This window comes from Ceratotherium simum, chromosome 12 (genome assembly GCF_057802395.1).
Source record: "Ceratotherium simum simum isolate JZ-2026a chromosome 12, ASM5780239v1, whole genome shotgun sequence".
In the NCBI taxonomy this organism is placed as follows: Eukaryota; Metazoa; Chordata; class Mammalia; order Perissodactyla; family Rhinocerotidae; genus Ceratotherium; species Ceratotherium simum.
Window position 1 is genome coordinate 59,202,363 of NC_141911.1, and position 14,726 is coordinate 59,217,088.

General features: G+C 37.0%; 2 protein-coding genes across 5 annotated transcripts in view; both read left to right on the forward strand.

The window, feature by feature from the left end:
* Positions 1-7,693, forward strand: part of BBS7 (Bardet-Biedl syndrome 7) — a 35,493-nt gene extending 27,800 nt beyond the window's left edge. Inside the window, exons 14-19 of one of the 4 annotated variants that reach the window (XM_004426528.3) lie at positions 952-1,091; positions 2,773-2,937; positions 4,944-5,053; positions 5,186-5,289; positions 5,420-5,543; positions 6,462-7,693. In XM_004426528.3, coding sequence (XP_004426585.2) covers positions 952-1,091; positions 2,773-2,937; positions 4,944-5,053; positions 5,186-5,289; positions 5,420-5,543; positions 6,462-6,595 — 777 coding nt within the window. In that variant the 3' untranslated portion in view covers positions 6,596-7,693. Of the gene's footprint in view, positions 1-951; positions 1,092-2,772; positions 2,938-4,943; positions 5,054-5,185; positions 5,290-5,419; positions 5,549-6,461 lie in introns of those variants that run through there. The other 3 variants (XM_087437673.1, XM_087437672.1, XM_087437671.1) reach the window with 3 other exon arrangements.
* Positions 7,694-8,511: 818 nt separating this feature from the next.
* Positions 8,512-14,552, forward strand: CCNA2 (cyclin A2). Its single transcript, XM_004426530.3, has 8 exons — positions 8,512-8,983; positions 9,764-10,007; positions 11,324-11,436; positions 11,635-11,858; positions 12,558-12,765; positions 13,195-13,308; positions 13,748-13,881; positions 14,233-14,552. Exons 1-8 carry the CDS (start codon positions 8,771-8,773, stop codon positions 14,279-14,281), a joined length of 1,299 nt encoding a protein of 432 aa, XP_004426587.1. The 5' UTR covers positions 8,512-8,770; the 3' UTR covers positions 14,282-14,552.
* The last annotated feature ends 174 nt before the right edge of the window (positions 14,553-14,726 follow it).

The window sequence follows — 14,726 nt, forward strand, 5'->3', positions numbered from 1 at the left end:
TCTAAAAGATAAGAACTCTTTTTTTTAAACATAATCACAATACTATTATTACACCTAAGAAAAGCTAACAGTAATTCCTTAATATCATCAAGTATTTAGTGTTCAGATTTCACTGATTTTTGTTTTTACAGTTTGTTCAATCTAGTCATGGTCCAAATAAGGTAAATTGGTTATTGAAGTATCTGAGCATTTGCCCTATAGTTTCCTACTATCTGGATTTTTCTGATTGCATTCCAGTGCTGTCAGTTATTACTACCTGTTCTAGAGAAAATCTTTTAAAATTTTCTCTAGCAACTTAGTAACATAATAACTTTTATAATTAAATACTGATTGTAGCACACAAATCTATTTTAGTTATTTAATTTGAAGTGAGAGATTTTTTTTTAATTTTACTTTTGATACATTTATTTTCATAGAAAGGCAAGAATTAAGTTCTTGGAAACATTTTTTTCTGTAAAGATTTCTATAATAACAGCTATAGTCTATAATACCCCCATTTCTGAGAGAATGAAGTAATCCATATAAGTTTTAGTTATTTGGAAAACTTACTTATCCCTTCAACAAAAGTGTCTAAATTTTAACCATTTTTGATGTGAATCTTATAAAATATATTATACACCTGTATTTTTAGATGTGATAGGGTAGTATGTGAGAATGTGTGTCTTTTGGAATGGCATAACATTGCTAAGTATAGACAAATCACCTAAAAATATGTGGTGGGGATAACTTTTATAGGTGGATTAATTTTACTTTGGACTGCCAAAATTTTTTAAATTTTCCTTTATTCTAGTGGTAAAAAAGTAGTTGTTTAATAGAATGTCATTATTTCCTTTAAAATACTACAGAGGAGATTAAAGCATAAGTACTTGATTATTTGTGTTCGACATTTTAAAGATAATGTTTATATTGCTAGATTATTCTTATTTTCCGTCCTCTTTTGTGTTGAATCAGATTCGCTCAATCGAAGGCCAGTATGGCACACTTCAAGCATATGTGACTCCAAGAATTCAACCCAAAACCTGTCAGGTCCGCCAGTACCTTATCAAACCCCTTTCACTCCATCAAAGAACTCATTTTATTGATCATGACAGGTAGGACAAAGGAGAGAGCAGTTTATTTTTAGGATATTACATGATGCAGATAAACTTACTTTTTATTTTTGTAGTGTAAATTCTGGTAGCCATTTGTATATTTTAAAAATTCAATAAATATTTAAATGCTATGGATTAATATTTCTAATAGATATAAGATTCTTTGTCTGCTTAGGGAGGCTGGTTTGGGTTGGACTTTCCTATCTTTCTCATATATTACCATTCTGAGATCAGTAGAGTAACAGTTCTCTCTCTCAAACTCCTATCGTGAGCAAATACTGTTTAGCATTTGAGTTCTCTGTGAACAGGACCTCACTATATTAGTCTCAAACATTGTATTTCCTTTCTGTTTCACCTCAGGGAATACTACTAGAGCAATTGGTTGTGATAGTCCCTGTTGTTTCTGACTTACATTCTAACTTAAGCATCCTCCTGTTTGTAGTTTTGCTTTCTTCTGTGAAGATGAGAGACCTGGGTTTAAATGAAGGAGAAGGGAAAGAAACGAACAATTATTGAATACTTTTCCTTTTTCATGCATTGTGCTAGGTGCTTAGAGATTATAATTTAAGTCTTATAGCAAGACAGGTGGTAATTTACTAATGAGAAATGGAGGCTTGGAAAAGTAACTTGATGCTATAAGAAACAGAGCTGTGATTTGAAGCCAAAGCCCATGTTTTTTCTATTGCAGCTTGTAATTTTACAGATATGTAATTTAAGTAAGATGTAAGGAGAAATATTCCTAAGGAAGATTTTTGGAAAACATTAAAGAGAACAGATTCTTTTTGCGGTGTCTTCCTGCTTAAAAGTCAAAGTTGTTAATGGAGGTATCATGGTGTGCTGGAAAGAACAGCAAACTGGGAATCAAGAGACTCAGATTGTAATCTTATGTCTGTTCCTATGTGACTTTAGGAAAGTAATTTAATCTCTCAGGGCTTTAGTTTTCTCATCTGCAAATGAGAGGGTTGGTCTGGATGGGTCAAAAGGGTCAAAAGTTCCTTCTAGTTCTTAGGTTTCTTAATTCTGGATCCTCTTAAAATTTCTTCTGAGTCTTTGATTCCATAAACTTCGCATTTTCTTAACTCTTTATAATTATCCGTTTGATTTATTTTACAACCTTTTGTTTGTGCATGTGTGTGTGAGTGTGATTTTGCAAGATAGAAAGTATTATTTTATATCCCTGCAAGATACAAGGTTTCATTTCCTAACTTGCCCAATGGCACACAGCTAGTAAATAATGGAGCAAGGTTTCAAATGCATGTCTATCTTACCTAAAGGCCCAATTCTTTGCCTTCACATTACGCTGATTCTTTCCCTAAGGAGATTCTTGTGTAAGTATGTTTTGTAGTTTATATAGTAGAAACACTAGATGAACTTTTAAAAAGTGAAATCTACCTGAGTAAACTGAATTTTATTTGTAAAGCATGTTATAATGAAAACAAGCTATTTATGTCACTTAACTGAATATTAAAAGCACAGGTATAGATAAGCATTCATTTTTTTTTTCATGAAATCAGAATGTTCATTTATCTAATGGGTAAGATTAGTCTGAGAAAAATTAAATGGAGACTTTTTATATTTGTTTAGCTACTATTGCAAAATTCTGTTTGTTAATGTGTTGTGTACCTGTTCTGCCTCCACGTATTCCCACGCACAAATGTGTACCTCTGCTATTAAATTACAGACCCATGAATACACTGACTTTAACAGGCCAGTTCAGTTTTGCTGAAGTTCACTCCTGGGTGGTTTTTTGCCTGCCTGAGGTTCCCGAAAAACCTCCAGCAGGAGAATGTGTGACATTCTACTTTCAGAACACCTTCCTGGATACACAACTTGAAAGTACCTACAGGTAAATAAAACTTACTACTGGTTCAAATGTGTTTTTATATAAATGGAGCTTCTAAATTTTCATTTAACGCAGGAATAATTTGCAAATAATATGATTGAAAACCTATACTTTCAAGAGAATCTATGGAAAAACAAGTGGAATTAATGAGTTTTAAAAAATGATTGAATACGGGCGAGTATGCAAGATCAATGCCTTTCCCATTCCCAACAATAACCAGTTAGAAAAGAAATTGTTTAGAAAGACCCTTCCAGAGTAGCAGTAACAATAACAGAATATCCATATGAAGTCTACAGGAATGTTCTTTATTAGAAATATGCATAACTTACAAGAAGAAAACTTGAGAATTTTATTGACGTAAAAGATGTGATTAAATGGAGTAATATATTCTGTAGTCATCAGTATGAAGACATGGCAGTTGTAAACATGGCAGTCCTTCCCAAATTGATTGGAACATTTATCCTAATTCCAATAAAAATTCCAATTGAATTTCTTTTTGCAAAAATAGGAAATGGCTTAGAACTTCAGAGCTTAGAACATGCAGGCTTCTGAGGCTGTCATGTTATGAGGTGAGGTCGTTCTGTTCGTTTACACTCTTCTCAAGCTCCTGGTTGCATTCCTGCCCCCTTCACTGTCACTTCACACTCACCTCTCATAGGCTCCCATAATTTCTACTTCTGAATACAGTAGAGGCTGATTTTTTTTTCTCCTTTGTTCCTCTTTCTGAATGTGAAATGGCCTACTTCATGGGTAGGCTCATTTCTCTACATCTCCTCTTTGAGCCTGCACCCTCACACTTCTTAAGGGTCTTTATTCTCTCTCACATCTGTAGGTTGTTTTTGTTTGATCTTTTGTTTTTCAGTTTCGTTTTGTTTGGAGAGGAAGGGGCTTATTATCCTCTCTCTGTCTCTGTCTCTTAAGGATTCTTTCCCTAAGCAGAGTATTGAGGTATTTAACTTCCTGCTTCCTAGCTGAGACTTCACCATGCTATGTTCTGAAAACAGCAGTGAACACATAATTTTATCTCAGAATGCAGCCTTTGGGACCAAGCTAAATGGTTTTAGCTTCAGTTCTGTGGTGGTGTTTCCCTGTACCCTTCAGGGAATCTTATCTGTGTCTAAACCTGTAGTAATGACCCCTGTTTTGAAGTACCACAGTGAACCTCACACTTTAATTATAGCAGACAGTTTTGATATGCCTCTGACATATTATATATTTTTATAATAGCACACTTTTACACTTTCCCCTTCTGTGTCCTTAAATATTCTTTTCTTAACAGTCAAAACTCTACTTATTCTTCAGCTACCATAGAGCCTCTCTCTCACTAGTTTCAGTAAAAGTCCAGGATTGAGTATCATTGTCGAGCCATGGACTACTGTGGTCAGGGGTATGGAATACACTGCTAAATGGTTCCTCCTGAGGTCCCAGAGACGGGACTGAGGCCAATGCCAGTAAAACCATATGGATTGAGAAGGGTGAGAGAGAGGAGTGGTTCCCTGAAGAGAAGGAAGGGTCCTGTGACCAGAAGAAGTGGCAATGGGAGAGCAGATGATGTTACTCTTAGGTTTGATATCAGCTTTCTTTTAAGGATGAAACACATAGTCATGCTGTAATTTATGTGATTATAGCAAAGAAAAACATATATGTAAGTAAGCAATTCTGAATGCATTTTACATACATAAGGGGTTAGCTATTGGAAGTTTTATTAGAGAAAATGAAAAAAAGTTGTTTTAAATGAAAGACTTTTATAAATTGTCATATCTTTAGGAGACGTATATCTGACAAGTTTTGTTTAGTTTTACAAGTATGTTCAGAACTCGAATTAATATAACAGTAATATAACAGTATTTAAATATTCTTTATATTAATAAGATATGTATATAAAGAAATCTAAAATCAAATGAAATCTAAACACTAGGTTCTAGTCACAAAATATGTATTTACTGGACATATTTTCTGATGTATTTTCTTCTAAAGCTTTTCTTTTAAAAAATATATTAATTTTATAGAAAAGGAGAAGGAGTTTTTAAATCTGACAACATTTCTACTATATCCATCCTAAAAGATGTGCTGTCTAAAGAAGCTACAAAAAGGAAAATTAACCTCAACATATCATACGGTAAAAAAAAAAAAAAAAAAAAGAAAGAAAAATGAATCATTCTTTCTGGGGTTTTTTGGTTGTTGTCGTTACAATAAGAGTGTTTCTGATCAAAGTGACTTACCTAATTGTGCTTGGCTCAACTCCTTCTAGAGATAAATGAAGTCTCAGTCAAGCACACTTTAAAGCTAATCCACCCAAAGCTGGAGTACCAGCTGCTTTTGGCTAAGAAAGTGCAGTTAATTGATGCTTTAAAAGTAAGTAAATGTGTCATGGACTCATGATCATTATTTTATTGTAATGAGATTTCTAAAATTGTAAAGACTTTAAAGCTACACTGGATTGAATTTTGAACATTAAGGTGCTTCTGTTTTAAATTTAAATAAGGAATTGCAGGTTCATGAGGGAAATACAAACTTTCTGATACCAGAATATCGCTGTATTCTAGAAGAGGCAGATCATCTCCAGGAAGAATACAAAAAGCAACCTGCACATCTTGAAAGACTTTATGGTTAGTGGACATTCTAGAATACCTTGCCATATTTCTTTTCTACTGGCTATTTGCGAAGGATCATGTGAGAGAAGCTGGGCAGAAGGAGACAGGCAGAGATTACAGCAGTCATGAACCAGTGACAACCAATTTATTGCACCAAATATTTATTTTGTCGTTAGTTTTAATATTTAATATTCTTGATAAAATGCAAGTAAAAATTAAGAAGTGAAATAAGTGTAATGCAATAATTAATCTATATATATGAAGAAACCTGGTGTGAAATGAATATTACCTATGGAGCATTAAAATTTAGGCTATATTTCACACAAATAATTTTCAGGTTTTGTTGCTATTGTGAAATATCAAATTGCAGCATTTAATATTTTTTAGGCAAAATTTAATAAGGGATATGTATATGTGCTGTGTCAGTTTACAGTTCAAAACTCATTTTGCTTTGGTGGTGAGAAGTTAGGTGTTTCACAAATTGTATTGAAAAAAGAGTGAGAGCAAGAGGAACCTAGGAATATTTGCCTTCAAGTCAAATCCCAAGAATGGTCAATATGTAATGTAATACTTTAATTCAAATAAAGCTGTTAGGGATAGAATCTGTCTACACTATGTCAAAATGGTCAGCTTGGTAGGAAAAATAAACTGCTTGTTGTGATGTTATATATACCAGTAGCAGTTCAAAACTGGTCAGCAGTTGATTGTCTAAATTAATAGCTTGTAACCAGTTGTTAAGAGGATTATTAGCCAAATGATTTATATTTTGAAACTTGTCTTAAAATCGCCCCAAAATAAATATTTTTTAAGCATCAGTCTTTTGGGGTTTGTGTATATTAAATAATGGAATTACAGGTGCTTAGAAATCGATTCTCAAGCAATTACTTTCATTAAACACTGTGTCTTAATTAGAACTAATGTTTTTCTTTGTAGGCATGATCACTGATCTTTTCATAGATAAGTTCAAATTCAAAGGCACCAATGTAAAAACCAAAGTACCTCTTTTACTGGAGATTCTGGACAGTTATGACCAAAATGCCTTAATTGCTTTCTTTGATGCTACATGAAATGTAAACAAGGTAAAGTTTCAAAGAAGTCTGTTTAAATGAAAAATGTTAAAACAGAATTACAAGCTAACTGTACCCACTTTTATTTCAGATGCTGTGTAATATCATCTAAAAATATTTGAGATATTTAGTAATGCATCTATTTCTTTTGACAAATGGAGCTTTTTAAAAATAAAGAGAATTAAAAAAAAAAAACAAGTGGAATGATTATAAGAGATTTTAGTGGATATTTTGCAAGTGGATGTTTTAACTTTTAAATTGAGAAATAATATTTGGAAAATAAAAATATATTCAAATATTTAACAAGCTGCACACATATATAAACTGTAAAGGTTTCAAAATGTATTTGCATATGTTACCTCATTTGATCTTCACAACGTATATTTATTATTATTATTTTGTCAAATCATATAGGAAAACTGATTCTCAGTGAGTTTAAGTGATTAAGAGGACATGCTATTATTTTGTAAAGCTGGGACCAGAACCCGAGTTCTGGTGCCTGGTTTGTGCCTGCTTACTATGTATGTTGTCATCCAGTGGAAGTAACCTACCAATTATTTTTTCTAGGAGTTGAGATTGATTTACAACTGATTTCGATCTTGCTTGGTAATATTTTTTGACTCATACTCAGTGTATGAGATGCTTGAGTTGGCTCAGTGCTATAAATTGTGCCCAGGGAAATAAGCAGAGTTTGCACAGATTGGGGGGATCTTAACTTGATGTCGTGTACCCAGTAGAGCTATATAAGTCTACTACATGTGAATAGTCCAGAAATAGTGATGGCTTCTTAGATTTTCCTGCACTGGTATCCACTAATTTCCTTTTTATCATATATGGAGGGAAATATGACTTTAAGAGTATGGGACTTTTGTTCATTAATCTTCATCTTTATTCACATTCAGGGGAATATTGTATTTAAAGGTTGTTTTAAAATGCCATAAAGATTATAATGGAAAATAAGCTATTCTTTCTGTTTTCAAAAAGGGCACATGCATGAATTTGTCAGAAAACAATAATGCTTATTAATTATATACCATTATATTTATTAGTTATGTGCAAGCTTTGTTGTATATTAAATGTGAAAATTTGTTGAAGGCACATATTGCTAAGAGTTTTATTTTAATAAGGTCATATTGTTTTTACTATATTTAAACAACCTTCATTTCTAAATGGAACACATAATTATATCTAGGTCACCAGAATTTCACTGGGTGCTTTGTGTTGGCTGCCACAGCTTGGGGAAAAATAGATAAAAATTAATGGCTGTCTAGTTGAATTTCTTGTAGTACGTTTGTGATATATATCAAAAGTAGTTCAAGGTGGCACCTTAAATTAATTGCATCTTCATTAGGAAAAATAACAAGCATAAGACTAAAGAAACCCCTAAATACTAAGATATATAGTCTGCCACTTGAGTACCTGTTACCACGTGAGCCGCGTGTTAAGTGATTTATGCACATTATTTAATCCTAACGACAACCGTATGACGTGTGGATAGCATTCCTCCCAATGACATAAGAGGACTGCGAACGCAGACACTGAAGACTACCAGGCCCGCGAGTGGCCGGGCCCGATTTTAGACCGTGGGAAGCAAGTCCGTCAAGCTAACTGGAGGTCCCGGGGCTAAAGGTTGGTCGGCCCACTAGTAATCGCTCCAGGTTAAGTCAGTTTACCCTTGAGACAGCCCTTGCCCTGAGCCTGCCTAGTGGCTCCGTTTAAAGTCACCCTCTCTGGCCCCGCCTCCCCGGCCGGCGCAGGCGTCCTTCCTCCCGCCGCCGTTCGACGCTCCTCTGCCCCGCCCCTACGCGGTAGCCTTCGCGGCAGCCTTCACTCGCCTGCGACCGCGTCGCCTCTAGTGACGTCACGGGCCGCGGCCCTGTTCATTGGTCCATTTCAATAGTCGCGGGATACTTGAACTGCATGAACAGCCGCCGCTCCGGCGGGCTGCTCGCTTCTTTTCGGGGGCGTCTGTCGCCTTCCACGCCCGGCAGTGCCTGTCTGCGCCTTTCGCAACTTCTCCGGTCCTGCGCGATCCCGAGCGGGCGCGCGGGCAGGCGGGCCCGGGCTCCGGCGGGCGGCCACGGCTGAAGCCTTCCTCTGCGCGGCCGGTCGGCGGGACGGAGTGCACGCTGCTTGGCGCCGCAGGCTGATCCCGCCGCGCCCCCGGGAGCAGTGATGCTGGGCAGCTCCGCGCCCGGGCCTGCGGCCCGCGAGGCGGGTTCTGCGCTGCTAACATTGCAGCAGACGGCGCTGCTGGAGGACCAGGAGAACATCAACCCCGAGAAGGCGGCGCCCGCCCAGCAGCCCCGGACCCGGGCCCGGCTGGCGGTGCTGAAGGCCGGGAACGCGCGGGGTCCAGCGCCGCAGCAGAGGCCCAAGACGCGACGGGTAAAGAGATCTATCTGCAGGAGGGTGGGCCGAGCAGGAGTTCTCCATGGGTTTAGCAGGCAGAGGAGTGGCGAGAAAGCATCCTCGGGCTTTTTTAGGGAGGCCTCGGTCTGGAGTCCCCTTGATCCCTGGTTTCCTGGCATGTGGGATGCCACTATGGTAGTTTCTCCCATTACTCTCCTTGCCAGCACTGTGCGTTATGTTGCCTGTCTGATCTCTATTGAGGTATGTTTCTATAGATAATGGGGTCACACCAAGCCCTACAACATGAGTGTGGTCTTTGCACGACTCTGCGGCTTCCTCTCTGCTTTTAAACCCCAGGCGCTGCTCTAGGACCCAGACCCCCTTTCTCCTCCCCATATGGTTAAGAGATTACCTCTACTTTACGAAAGGGTATAATAATACTTTGCTTTTGGTAAATTCCGCCATTTTACCGGATTTGCTCTGTTGCTCCACCCTGGGGCGAAAGTGGTGAACCGACACTTTTGCCATCTCTCTCCTAAACTTGTCATCTTTCTGCCTGCCGCTCCACCCATCTTGTGGCCTTGATTAGTTTTGCATAATTCCACTTAGTATGACTCTTTCTATAACCTTCCTAGGAATGCGTGTGACAAATTGGAACATCCCTTCTTTTTTCAATCCCTCAAATCCTTGCCTTTGCCCCAAAAAGTTTAATTTTCCTGATAGAGTATTTGGGAGTAAAACTGGAGGCTGAGACCCATAAAAGAAAGCAAAACTCCATTTAAATAGCCTCAAAGCCAGTTATTCATTTCTTTTTAGGTTGCACCTCTTAAAGATCTTCCTATAAATGATGAGCATGTCACTGTTCCTCCCTGGAAAGCAAACAGTAAACAGCCTGCATTTACCATTCATGTGGATGAAGCAGAAGAAGAGACTCAAAAGAGGTCAAGTGAATCTAAAAAAACAGAATGTGAAGATGCCCTGGCTTTTAATTCAGCTATTGCTTTGCCTGGACCAAGAAAACCACTGGCACCTCTTGATTATCCAATGGATGGTAGTTTTGGTAAGTTTTAAAGAACATCTGTGTCAGATCAATGTAATTATAATTATTAAATAGATTGGATTAACAATAATTTGCATTTTAAGACATTATCTTACCTGATCCTTACTACATAATGAGTTAAGTTTAATGTAACAAGTTTAGAAAGGGTGTGACTTAGGCCTCATTTCTAATACATGACCTAGTGACCTACGAAAGGACCCAGAGCCTGATCAGGTGCTCCTTTTGGTACACTGCCAATCGCATCAATTTAATTGAATCTCACTTATTTTAATCTGACCCTGGAAATGTTTGCTTGATTGGGAGAATAGATTTCAGTTGTAGTCATAAGACTTACTTTGTACATACCACTGCCGAGAATGCTCTTTGAGGATGCAGCTTTAAATATTGTGATGTCTAACATCTATTTCAGCTTTAAAATTTTGTTTCTGTAAAACTGGTCTGCGTGATTGTCTGATACCAGAGAGGGACACTGTCCTCCTGTGAGTCAGCAGTTGAACTGTGGCTGTTGGCACTGAACCACATATTAAGCAAAGCAGCTGCTGTAGACAGCTGTGCCCCCAGTTTGCGCTGCCTCTTCACCATAGGGCTGTGGAGTGCCTGGTCAGCTCACTAAATCCAATCTTGTTTTAGTTTTACTTCTATTGATGAGAGGTGGTCTGGGAATAGCAGGCAAGTCCCTTTGGAAATAATTTGTGTATTTTTATTTAAAACTTGCAACAAATTTTAAGTCAGTGAACCTTGAAGTAAAAAGAATAATGGATGATATTCTTTGCTTCAAGAGATAATTTAAAATTACAAAAAATAAATCACTTGTTGATTGTAGTATTAATTTGAACTGTCAGTAACAAACCTAATTTTCTCATCAACACACTTGTTAGCCTTGCTTCTAGTTATTGCCTAGATTGTGCTTTGAATATGTCAGACTTTGGGGTCTGCAAACTCATGGGGCAAATCCTGGATATTATCTCAAAACTTGGATTTTAAGTTTGTCCTAACAGAACTACCGTGCTCTCTGCTCCTCTCTCTCCTGGAAGATGAATGCTACTTGAACATAATGCCTGATCCTCAAACTCATTTTCCTGTTAGTGGCCTAACGGTATTTTTTCTTGTTAACTAAAATCATTCCAAAGCTAAGTGGACAGATGTACTAAAACCAGAGGGAAATATTCTATGTACTTTGTCCTGAGGAGCCCTTTTTAGTTGGATGAAGTAAATGCTTCATAGTATGGGAATCCTTACAAGGGCAATCACTTTTAGCTATTAAATTAAATAGAAAATTAAACAGTGAACTTAATCACACTTTTGGATTCTCCTAGAGTCCCCACATGCTATGGACATGTCAATTGTATTGGAAGATGAAAAGCCAGTAAGTGTTAATGAAGTACCAGACTACCATGAGGATATTCACACATACCTTAGGGAAATGGAGGTAAAGGCTCTCTGAATCCACTTTTTATAATGTTATTTATTCAATTTGGAGAAATGAAATTGAGAGGATAATGTTTTTAAGTTTTTTACGGTTAGTAAATTACTCTAATGCTATACTTGTGTTTCTAGCCCATAGCATCTTTGTTAATGGAAGAATCTATTGCAATTTTAACACTATACTAAGTAACTTTCTCAACAGGTTAAATGTAAGCCTAAAGTGGGTTACATGAAGAAACAGCCAGACATCACTAATAGTATGAGGGCTATCCTCGTGGACTGGTTAGTTGAAGTAGGAGAAGAATATAAACTACAGAATGAGACCCTGCATTTAGCTGTGAACTACATTGACAGGTTCCTTTCATCGATGTCTGTGTTGAGAGGAAAACTTCAGCTTGTGGGCACTGCTGCTATGCTGTTAGCCTCGTAAGTCCAGCTTGGTTTGTTGGATTAAAAGTGATCACTACCTTTCTGTGTAGGGAAGAAACTGATTTTTACCAGTGTGACATTTTAACGTACTACACAAGGCAGAGAGAGTCAGTGGCTACTTTATGGGCAGCAGTGTGGGTGAAAGTGTTTTCTAATTTAGAACATTAGTTTTCCCAGATCTGGATTTCAGGGTACCTTCTTGAATGAACATGGAGACAGGGTACATTTTAATACACTAGTCCTAGATTACAAAGTTTAAAAATGTGGTTCCTTCCACTAAAAAGTGCTTTTTGGCATATAATCAAAATCTTAACCTTTTCATCATTAAGACATGAAAACTAAATTTAAAAACTAAAACACAAAACGTTTATTTTTCTAAGATAATTTCCTAAATTTTCAGTTACTTGGTGAACTCTGGCATTGTTCTCATTTTGGGAAGTCTCTAGCCTCTCGTTTATTTCCTTTGACTGCACTGGGAGAAGTATCTCAAAAGTCTGTTATTGATTTGGGTCTTTTAATTTACATTTACCCAGTCTCTGCTAGAAATGATCAAGTATCAGTGGTAACAGGCAGTTGGTGGAAAGTGTAGGTTTTGGATTCATTCTATGTATTCTGCTAAAGAGAGTTCAGAATTGGGATAAACAAGCTTGCTTCTCTTTTAGAAGGACTGATTACCTAAAACTTTTCTCATTGTAGAAAGTTTGAAGAAATATACCCCCCAGAAGTAGCAGAGTTTGTGTACATTACAGATGATACCTATACCAAGAAACAAGTTCTGAGAATGGAGCACTTAGTTTTGAAAGTCCTTGCTTTTGACTTAGCTGCACCAACAGTAAATCAGTTTCTTACCCAATACTTTCTGCACCAGCAGTCTGCAAACTGCAAAGTTGAAAGTTTAGCAATGGTAAGTTCTTTTCATTTTTTTGAATGAAGATTCTTAGGTCTTCATTAGGGACAAGCCCTAGTTTCATTATACAGCTTTGGTCAAGGGATTTAGTATTTTGAGGACAGATAAATGCTTTCAGAAGAAAGCCTACCATTGGCAAAAGATAATATAAATTGGGAAAGCACCAAGAGTAGTGGTATGAGGAGGAAGTCTAGGGAAATGGTTGCCAGAAGAATTGTTTTAAAAGTTATTAAGAGGAAAACAGTACAGGATGAGAATGGAGCAAACCACTAAAATAGTGGATATATTCAGAGATGAGGCTATGGAAATTTTTCTCTACGGTTGTTATAGAGCCAGTTAGGACAACATTCGGTCAGAAGGCAAAGATTTGAGGTTTGAATCCTAGCACTCTCGTGATCATCAAGTCTATTTACTTTTTCATTCCAGTTTTTGGGAGAGTTAAGTTTGATAGATGCTGACCCCTACCTAAAGTATTTGCCATCAGTTATTGCTGGAGCGGCCTTTCATTTAGCACTCTACACAGTCACAGGACAGAGCTGGGTATGTATTACCATGTCTTCACACATCTACCTTGTGACTTAAATGCTTGTGCCAGATATGTTAAATAACTGTCCTATACAACTGATGGTTGTCTAGATGTACTGACCTGGAAAAACCATTCAACCATCTGCACTGTTTAAAGCACCTGACTTGTTGACTAGCATGTTTGTTAGGTAGAAAGCTTAGTTATTACTTGGATTTGAAAGGTGTGCTTAAAGAATTCAGGCCCTAAGACCTGCTGCTGGCAGGGAAAGTAGTAAAAATTGATCAATGTCAGCATAAAAGAGATGGAATAACGGCTTGAGAAGACTGGAAGCTATGTTAGGTGGAGGTGTTAGTAATGAAATTTAACAAAACTCAAGCTTAATGCCAACTACTAAATCGTGTTTAATGCGTTACTAAAACAAGACTCAATGGTTCTCTACTCCCTCCTCTGTAGCCTGAATCATTAGTACAAAAGACTGGATATACCCTGGAAAGTCTTAAGCCTTGTCTCATGGACCTTCACCAGACCTACCTCAGAGCACCACAGCATGCACAACAGTCAATAAGAGAAAAGTACAAAAATTCAAAGTAAGAATTAACATGGATATTAAAGAAGCTTGCTTTTCCAGGCTATTATATGGTTCAAAGATCCTTGACATTTTAACTTTATCACAGGATTCACAAAGCAGGCACAGCCTTACGAAGCTATTCTCTTAGCAGGCCATGTGTTTTGAATAGGTTGTAGTTAATGCTTTCTGTCTTGCATTTGGGGGAGAAGAGGAATGGGGCATGCGTGCATGTTTTGGGGACCAGATAATGATTTTATAACCATTAACTCAATCAGATAGAAATAGCATTTTTGAGTTCCTAGTCTTTATATCATTCCATGATCTTCACCCAATGAATGTTTACTAAAAATGGATTTTTTCCTACTTACAGGTATCATGGTGTTTCTCTCCTCAACCCACCAGAGACACTAAATGTGTAACAGTGAAAAACTGCCTTAAGATGTAAATCACTCAAAGTATATGATGTACAGTTTTTATCTTAGGTTTTAATTTTACAATCAATCATTTCTCAATACAGAAGTTATGGTCAAGTACAAATTATGGTATCTATTACTTTTTAAAGGTTTTAATTTGTATATCTTTTGTACATGTAACTCTCTTAGATATTTGGCTAATTTTAAGTCATTTTGTTAAAAGTATTAATGATGCCACCTGTCAGCATAATAAGAATTAATAAATTGATTTGGAAAACTTGGTTTGTAAGTCAAATTTAATTTGAGGTAAAAATTTGACTTGGAGATGTCACTCAGAAAAATTAATTTGATTTGCTACAGAATGGGGACTGGGAAGGCTTCTCTTAAAATTAACAAGTAGTTTTAGGAAAACAGACAACAGTTCTGACATTCATTTTCCTAAGCAACTGAA

Coding starts and splice junctions, on each gene's coding strand:
- CCNA2 (XM_004426530.3), top strand. CDS start 8,771: ATGCTGGGCAGCTCCGCGCCCGGGCCTGCGGCCCGCGAGGCGGGTTCT. Junction 10,008..11,323: donor TCCAATGGATGGTAGTTTTG/GTAAGTTTTAAA, acceptor GGATTCTCCTAG/AGTCCCCACATGCTATGGAC. Junction 13,309..13,747: donor CAGTCACAGGACAGAGCTGG/GTATGTATTACC, acceptor CCTCCTCTGTAG/CCTGAATCATTAGTACAAAA.